At 67.7% G+C, this 8,478-nt stretch overlaps 1 protein-coding gene across 1 annotated transcript in view; it reads right to left on the reverse strand.

Moving 5' to 3' along the window:
• Positions 1–220: 220 nt before the first annotated feature.
• RABL6 (RAB, member RAS oncogene family like 6) overlaps positions 221–8,478 on the reverse strand; it is a 20,952-nt gene continuing 12,694 nt past the window's right edge. Inside the window, exons 6-16 of the mRNA XM_077771011.1 lie at positions 7,960–8,100; positions 7,539–7,644; positions 5,595–5,698; positions 3,696–3,862; positions 3,424–3,574; positions 2,518–2,733; positions 2,214–2,448; positions 1,722–1,893; positions 1,302–1,360; positions 1,082–1,206; positions 221–530 (exon numbers count right to left, since the gene is read on the reverse strand). Coding sequence (XP_077627137.1) covers positions 221–530; positions 1,082–1,206; positions 1,302–1,360; positions 1,722–1,893; positions 2,214–2,448; positions 2,518–2,733; positions 3,424–3,574; positions 3,696–3,862; positions 5,595–5,698; positions 7,539–7,644; positions 7,960–8,100 — 1,786 coding nt within the window. The remainder of the gene's footprint in view (positions 531–1,081; positions 1,207–1,301; positions 1,361–1,721; positions 1,894–2,213; positions 2,449–2,517; positions 2,734–3,423; positions 3,575–3,695; positions 3,863–5,594; positions 5,699–7,538; positions 7,645–7,959; positions 8,101–8,478) is intronic.

Genomic DNA, 8,478 nt, shown 5'->3' on the forward strand with positions numbered 1-8,478 from the left:
GGGCCCTCGGCTCCGAGACCTGCCCCCCGCAGGCCCGTCAGGTCCAGGGCCCCGGACACGTTTGTTTCGCGTCAGCCTGATGCGCACCTTCGCGGGGCTCCACGTGGGCAGATCTCGTGGGCTGTGGGCCAAGGGACGTCCCCAGCGTGTCGCTTTGGTGCCTGGCCCCCTGCCCCTGCCCCGGGGCCGCTGCCCTGTGGTCTCCAGGGTGAGAAACCGGCTAGTCTACGCCCAGCAATTGGGGAAGGGGAGGCTTTCCAGCCTGGCTACCACCCCCGCTTCCCACTGTGTGCACGGTTCTCATGGCAACTGGGGGGGGGGGCTGCTGGCAGCCAGAGGGGCCGGGGTATGGTGGGAGCGACAGGGCTGAGGGCAGAACAGGAGGTGGCTGGGACAGCACAGCGCCTTCCAGAGGCCAGGAGAGCAGACAGACGCCGGCCGGAGGACCTCGGGCGTTCTGGGTGCAGGTGCCCAGGGCTGGCCTGGGTGGGCTGGGACCCGCGCGCAGGACAACGGCTGCAGCGGGCAGCCTGCGTAAGGCGGGACACACGTGGGGCCGGGCCTGCTGGGGAGCCTCCTGCGGACCCCCTCCCTGAGTCACGAGGTGCTGGAAGGCCTCCTATGGGTGGAGGTCGGGGGGCAGCGGGAGACGGGCACGCAGGACCTTGCCACCTGGGACAGCGGGGCGGCTCACAGGGCGAAGCACACACGGACGCGGTAAGACAGGAGAGCTTTATGGTCGGAGTGGAGCGTTGACGGAAAACAAGAGGAAACAGTGTCTGAGGCCCTGAGGGCCTGGCCGGCAGCGAGCCCGAGCGCGGGTGCAAAGCTGGACCCTGGGCCCGGGAAGAACCCGCCCCGGGAAAGGCGCCAGTGCCGCCTGGTGTCTGCCCCCCATGCCAGAAGGGGCAGGAAGCAGAGCCCGCCCTCGAGTGGGGGGCCTGGGGCAGCGAGCGTGGTGGGCCAGGGGCAAGCAGGGGCTGGGCCGGTGACGAGGACACGCCCTGCCCTGTAAACAGCCTCGCGGCCTCCTCGGCCTCAGTCCCATCCCTGAGAAGCGCCAGGGGCCGGCTCCCCGCACCGCCCAGCCCGCCGCCCGGCTCCNCTCTCGGGGCCCCGGGGCCGCCGCCGCCGCTCCTGCCGGCCCTCCTCCCTGTCCCTGCCCTTCTTATGCTTGCTCTTCTTCTTCGCGGCCTTTTCTTCCTCCTGGGAAGGGGGGGGCTCAGGCCGTGCGGACACTGGGACCCCAAACCGCCCGGCCCGCCCAGCGGGCACCTGGAGCTGGAAGGCAGGGCGCCTACCTCTTTGCCTTTCTTCTTTTTCTTCTTCTTCTCTTTCGAGGGAGGCTTGCCCTCCTTCTCTGCACAGAGGAGACAGCGCGTGGGCCCCACAGCCCCCCAGGGCCCCCAGGGCCGGGCCGGCACAGCCGGGAGAGCACAGGTCGCCCGGGGGGCAGCCGGGGGACAACCCCCGGGCAGGCACGCCTCAGCCCCGCCCTCTCCCCTCTGGGGGCAGGGAGCTTCCGGGACGAGTGCCGGGGGACACTGCAGGTTGGGGCTGAGCTGGGCTCAAGGGGCCCAGAATGGAGGGCAGGGCCCGGGCCATGCTGAGCCGTGGGTGCTCCAGGGGCCTACGGAGCAGCCCAAGCTTCCCGGCCACCAGATGCCTCCTGGGCGGGCACTCTGGCAGGTGCCTCCCAAGCCCCCCAGCCCCTAAACTACCTTCGTCGCTGATCTCCTTGTGGCCTGTCTCCTCCAGTCCCAAGCCGAAGAGATCTGAGTCATCCTTCAGTCTGAAGGAGGCCACGGCGGGCTTGGGGGGTGGGGGCGGCTGGGCACGACAGGCATCCTCATCCGTGTCATCAGAGAGGTCCTCTCGCACTGGGAACTCCTCCTGGAGGAGCGGGCAGGGCGGGCGGCCACCTCTGTCACGGGACCCCTGTGGGACGGCTCCTGCGCTTCTCGGGCAGGTGACAAGCCACCTCAGGGGCCCCCGCGCCCAGCCTGAAGTTGGGGTGGCCAGCGGGGCCCGGGTGTGGCAGCTGGGACACCACGGCCCTTCCGTGCTTGCTGTCCTGGGAGTGGGCCCCAGCCCCTCCCCGGGGTCACGTGCAGGTCTGGAGCTCTCAGCCCCGGAGGATGTCACCGGGCCCTCTTTCCTCCATCCCCCCCTTCCCACCCGAGACCTTCCTCCTCCCCCCACCCCCACCTCACCGCTTTCCGCTGAGTGTCCGAGTCGCTCTCGAAGTCAGGGTCGTCCATGACGAAGGACAGCATCTGGGCGGCGATGGGGCCCTCGGGGTCACTCAATGACGACGATGATGATGACCCCGCCCGCTCACCCCTCCGCTCCTCACGGCCTCCTGAGGGGTCCTTGCGGTGGGACTTGGGGACGCCCGGCCGGCGGGACTCCACGGCCCTGTGTGGCCTCGAAGCCTGTGTGGATGGCCTTTGGGACGAGGACGAGGTCAGGGGACTCTCGGCTGCCCCCACCCCCGGGCGGGTCCCCTCCACTTACCGTCTGGTCTCTGGCTCGGCGCATTTCTGGGGGGCCGCAGCAGTGGCCTTGGTGCGCCCTGCCGTCCCCCCTGCTTCCTCCTCGCTGGAGGAAGCAGTCTCTTTCCCGGGGACAGCACCCGGCGGCGGCGGGGGCCTGCTGGGCGGCCTGTCTTCAAGGTCCACGTCATCCTGGAAGCCTGCCACCAGCGGGTTGCCCCCCGGGGCCTCCCCATCGCTGCAAAGGAGGGACAGGGTGGTCAGAGGTCGCAAGGCGGGTCCGGAGGGTCCGGCTTCCCTCTCTGCACCCTGGACTGGACGTTCTCTCTGCAAGGTGTGGGCACTGGACGCGGAGCCACCCTGCCGCTGGCACTCAGCACTCACGTGGGGCTGCAGGCCACAGAGGGGACCCGCTGGTGTGGCAGGGAGGTGGCACAGGCTGGCAGAATGGGGGCATGAGGTGGGGGCCAAGGAGAGGGGTGGAGATGCCACCACACAGCTGGAAGCCGGGCTCTGTTTATGTGCCGAGTGGGTGCCGTCCTGCACGGAGGCAGGGTGTGGGTGTGGAGGGGCTCAGTGGGGTCTCCACTGCCGGCTCTACTTTGCATTCCCCAGTGGGTCTGACCCGGGGTTGGTGTGGCGCAGGGGAGCATGCGCGGGCCGGGCTCAGGACCCGTGAGGAGGGTGGGCAGCAGGGGCCTCCCAGCTGCCAGTGCTCTCGAACGGCATCAGTCCAAGAATGTGCAGACACGCAGGTGGCCGGGCACCAGAGACCTGCAGGGTCAGGCCGCCTGCGTCCCAGGCCGGCCCCCAGCGCGCGGCCCCATGGCTGGTCTGAGCAGGCTGCTTCCCTGCGTGGTCCTGCTGAACTCACCAGGGGTGTGGAAGGCAGGGGCGAGGCCAAGGGCCCGCCTGGCCCTGCTCTCACCTGTCACTGTCCTGCGAAACCTTGGCTCCGACTTTCTTCTCATCCTTCTGGGGGCCCGTGTCATCCAGGAAGCTGCGGTCAAGGCCGTCTTCGGGAACAAAATCCTCCACGTTCTGGACTTTTGTCGGGGCCTCTGTGGCCGGGGCTGGCTCTGAGGACAGCAGAGACCAGTGCCTGCCTGCCCAGGAGGAGGGAGGGGACCCCGACCTGGTCTACGAGCACCCCACCACTTGGGCAGCACGCCATGCCGAAGAGCCGCTCCCGGGACTTACCTTGGGGCGAAGGGGCCGCCTCGGCAGCGGGCGATGTCCCAAACAGCCTTGAGATGATGCTGCGCCGTGGCGGGGGGGCTGCAGGTGGTGGCGGGGCCNGGCTCTGCCCGTTGGCGGCCAGTGGGGACGCGTGGCCACGGCTGCGCGCCTCCATCATCTCGAGGAAGCTGCAGGGACATGGGGGCAGGCAGTGAGTGACCCGCTTTCCCCTAAGGCTCTTTCTCTGAGGGCAGAGCCCTCGCCCTCGGGCTCATCGGGCCTCTGGCCCCACAGCCTCCAGGGAGGGTGCTGGGGGTTGCTGACAGGCAGGCCTGGGAGCCCGTCGCTCACACTCTGAGCTCTCCACCAATCAGACATGGCACCTGCCTCGGGGGGGGGGGGCCCAGCCCCGGAGACAGGGAGCAGCCAAGACCAGGGGTTCCAAGTTAACTGGACCTCAGTGACCAGCCCCACGGTCTGTGGGCCGCGGTCTCCGGTGCTGCCCCACAGAAGGTCTGCAATGAAGAGCTGCCCCATTTGCTGGCTGGGCTCCCTGGGCGCCGGCAAGGGTGTGTCTGTGTTGGCCACCTGCACCTCCAAGTTAGGATTTCCAGGGCGGGGTCAGAAAGAAGGGCAGGCTGAGGCCAGAGCCCAGGTCTGGCTGATGCCCCACATTCGCATTCCAGGAAGCATCCCAGAGCCGTCTCCGCCAAGCCCTGGCGCGGGTCTGGTTCCTGGCTGGCTGTGGGGCGAGTGCAGGGGCTGCGCCTGCCACCATCCCCCTAGGGGGCAGGTTGCTGGGTGGTGCCAGTGCCCACGCTCTGGGTCAAGGGGGCTGCCAGAAGTGGGTCAACCCCGGGATGGCTTCCTTGGTGAGGGCAGCTGCTCCCAGGGGTGGGCCTCCCTTGGGACCCACCAAGCGGCCCAAGAGTGTGAAAACTCACTCCCCGAGAACCGCTGGGGCCGGTTCCAGAACCAACACACGGATCTGGCTCCAGGGAGACCCTAAGGCCCTTTTGAGTCCCCGTGGGGACAAGACACGTGCTGGGGGGCGGGCGTTCCCAGGACAGGAGCCCAGGCGGGGAAGCAGCGTGCCCTCCGCACGCCCTCTCTCAGCTCTGAGGTTTACGTGCCTTCTCTGTGCACCGAACAGAACACAAGCACCTGTTTTGGGGCAGCTCAGGTCACACTTGCCTGAAAGAGCACGTGCGTACCCCCCAGAGCTGTGGAGGGCAGACGGGACCCCGGGTGGGCAGCGGGCCAGCCCGAGGGGTGCTGGGCCCCGGTCAGCCTTGCTGCTCTGCACGGTGCCCCCACTCCTGTCCCACAAGCCTCCCAAGGTCAAGCTCTGAGGACACTACTCTGCAACTCCAAGCCACAGCAGCCTCAGCCAGAGACCTCAAGGCATCAGGTCTCTCCTGGGGCTCAGGTGGACCCGTGGCCCGGGGCAGTGGCACCAGACATGGCGACTGCGTCTGGCAAGCCAACAGTCACTGTACCCCAGTCACCCCTGTCAGCGGGGGGGCCCCTGGGGTCCCTTCAGGTCAGTCACGGAAGGCCTGGCCCCACTCTCTCGGGCGCAGGGGCCAGGGCCTCAGGGTGTCCGTCCTCAGCAAGTGTCTGCTTCCGGGGTGAGGTGGGCTCCACTTGACACTGAAGCTGCCTGTTCTAGAGAAGCCCAGATCCCGCTGTGCGGGAACAACAAAAAACCTGGGTCCAGGGAACAGGGAGGGCTGCAGCACCGACCTTGCGGTGAGGGCCACCCTCCCTCCCTCCCCTGGGGGGCCTGNGCGTTTTTGAGCAACACGAGCGGCCGAGCTGCCGGGTCTGCCCAGGGTGGGGGCTCTCCCCACTGCCCTGTCGCCGGGCGGCCCCCCACCTGCAGGTCTGGCTCCCGTGGGGGCCCCCGGGCTGACGTACATGTCGTAGTTCTGGTCCTCCGTCTCCTGCTGCACAGACAGTTCCTCCAGCGTGGCGTCCACGTCCAGCTGGTTGGTCTCCAGCTGCCGGAGCAGCGTCTCCCTCTACGGGAGGAAGTGGACCCTTCAGCCCCGAGTCCCTGCCTGGCCAGCCTTCCAGGAATGAAGCCGCAGCCGAGCACGGGGGGCACCGGGTCCACCGGCCTGTCTGGGGTGGCTGGTGCAGCGCCCAAGCTGCGCGTGTGGCTCCGGGGATGAAGTCGGTGACACGAGCAACGCCCGGGGAAGACTGGGCCCTGGGCACGCGCCACCCCTGGGGCCGGAGCTCGGCCCTCACACGTGCATCAGCCCCAGCGGCCGCCTGCAGAACCTTCTCTCGCTTTCTCCAGCAACACGCAGTGCGGAGACTGCCAGGGACAGGAAACGCCCCCGGCACCTGTGCGCGCGTCGTAGCTACAAGGATCTATAACGGCGACTCGGGACACCCAGGGCCCCCGGGGGAAGCGCAGTGGCAGCGGACACCGCTGTGAAGTCGGCCCACGCCAGCCTTCCCTCTGGCCGAAAACAGCAGCCGCCTGTCTGCAGGGCCCGGCTGTCCTTCCAGAGACAGGACAGGAGAGGAAAGACCACCACTCCCCCGGGCGAGCCCGCACCTTTGTGGACAAAGAACAGAAGCCACGGTGGCCGCAGAGGGGCCAGTGGCCAGCATCCCACTGGCTGGAGGTCGTGTGCCCCGCCGTGGTGTGACGGGAATGGCAGTCGCCTGGCTCCGGAACAGGGCTCCGGAGATGCACACAGCCCAGAGCAGGCTCCGAAGGACCACACGGGAGGTGTGGCCCGGCCTGAGGGGAACGCCCAGGGGCAGCCATACGGCGGGCGGGCGGTGGACCCTTGCTGCCTGTGGCTTGGAGAGAAGCCCCGGGGAAGCTAAGGGGGCCGTGCAGGAGCCCTCGCACCCTCCCTGCCACTTCTCTGTAAACCCCAAATCACTCCAGAGTAAAACATTAAGAAAACACCCAAGTGGCTCAGTAGGTTGAGCATCTCTCTCTGTGTTTTATTTACTTATTTTTAATTTTTTAAAACGGTTTTATTTTTGAAAGAGAGAGAAAGAGATAATCTGAAGCAGGCTCCAGGCTCCGAGCTGTCCGCGCAGAGCCCGAGACGGGGCTTGAACTCATGAACTGTGAAATCATGACTTGAGCTGAAGTTGGACACTTTAACCGAGCCCCCAGGCGCTTCAAGTGTCTGACTCTTGATTTCAGCTCAGGTCGGGATCCCAGTGTCATGGACAGAGCTCCGTGTCGGGCTCTGTGCTCAGTGTGGAGCCTGCTTGGGAGTCTCTCTCCCTCTCCCCTGCTCGCTCTGTCTGTGGAGGAAGGAGGGGAGGGAACAAGGCAGAGCAGGCGTGCGACCCGGGCTTAGCAGGCTGCAAACCAGGCACTGCGCTTGCAGTGTGGGGGGGGGGACGCGGTGGGGCCACCGTGCCACCAGGCAGGGCGTCGGGAGCCGGGGAGCAGACCGCGCTGTGGGCCTTTGGAGGCCACGTGTGCTCACACGGGGAAGAGGGACCGCACAGGCCTGTGCAGCACACGGCGGGGGTCACGGTGGGTCTAAGGGGAGGGGCTGAGGCGCCCGCTGGCCCGAACCTCTAGTTCCTGGATTATTGGTCAGAAACAGCCTGAGAAGAACGTCTTAAGGATCTCTACAGTTTCCTGCAGCTGAATCTGTGAAGGTTCTAGAGAGGCCCAGGTCTCCGGCTAGCAGCAGAGGGAGGGGATGGAAGGGGATGGGAGCAGGCACCCCCGGGCCAACAGCACGGGCACGGTGAGCCCTCCGGGCGGCTGCCGTCCAGGCAACATGCTGGGCGGGGGGCCCTACCCCTACCCCGGACGGCACCTGCGGGGGAAGCTCTGCCCCTCCCCCCTGCCTTGCGGGGCGGGCTCACCTGGAGCTGCAGGAACGGAATATTAAAGAATTTGTGAAGGTACTTCAGGCCAAAGCTGTTCTTCATGGAGGACTCGGCGTAGCGGAAGTAGGAGGAGCCCGGGGGCCTGTGTGCAGGAAGAACAGATGGTTCTGGGGGGGGGGGCAGCCCCCCTGGGTCACACACCACTCCTGGGCCAGGCCACGCCCGATGTCCCCAAGGTGGGGGCTTCGCTGCATCACCCCCGCCGCCCTGACCTGGCTGCCCCACCCCATGCCTGCCTGGTGCCAGGAAGCCACTCTGCCCTGTGCAGAGACCCTCTGCCACTCGCTCTGCCCCTCACTGCCCGCAGCGGGGCCCCTGCCGAAGCTGGGACCCGGACGAGGGGAGGGGCCTGAGCTCCTTGGGGCGCGAGCATCCCAGGCCCCGGCCGCCCGCCCACCTGTCCAGGCTGTCGATGAAGTCGCGCACGTCGTCGGGCAGGATGACTCGGTGCTCGCCCATGTCGCGGTAGTTGCCCAGCACACACACTGGCACGTGGGTCGGCACCTTGGGAAGCTCCCGGAGAATGTAGTTGAAGGTCCTTAGGGAGCACAGGTGAGCAGAGACCTCCTCAGCATCCGCCGTGCAACCCCCGCCCGCCACCTCGTGCATGTCCGGCCGAGGACCCGGAGCACGGTGGGAGCCCCTCTGGTGAGCGGCACCCCCTGCGGGGCTCTCTCCCCTGGTCCAGGGCCCGCGGCTCCCGCTCCCAGACGGTGCCCCGGGGAGCGACCGACACGTGGTGATGATCATTTAAAGGCAGGGTGAAGACCCCACAGGCCATTTCTGGCAGTGGCCCCTTCAGCATGCAGGACGGCGCCACGGGCTGGTGTCGGGACCCCTGGCTTGCAGTATCACAGCCCGCAGGGTCGGGGCAGACCCCCCCCCCCGGCCCACCCGGGGCAGCTGCAGAGGCGGG

The sequence above is a fragment of the Crocuta crocuta genome, unplaced genomic scaffold (assembly GCF_008692635.1).
Source record: "Crocuta crocuta isolate KB4526 unplaced genomic scaffold, BGI_CrCroc_1.0 scaffold2720, whole genome shotgun sequence".
Lineage (NCBI taxonomy): Eukaryota > Metazoa > Chordata > Mammalia > Carnivora > Hyaenidae > Crocuta > Crocuta crocuta.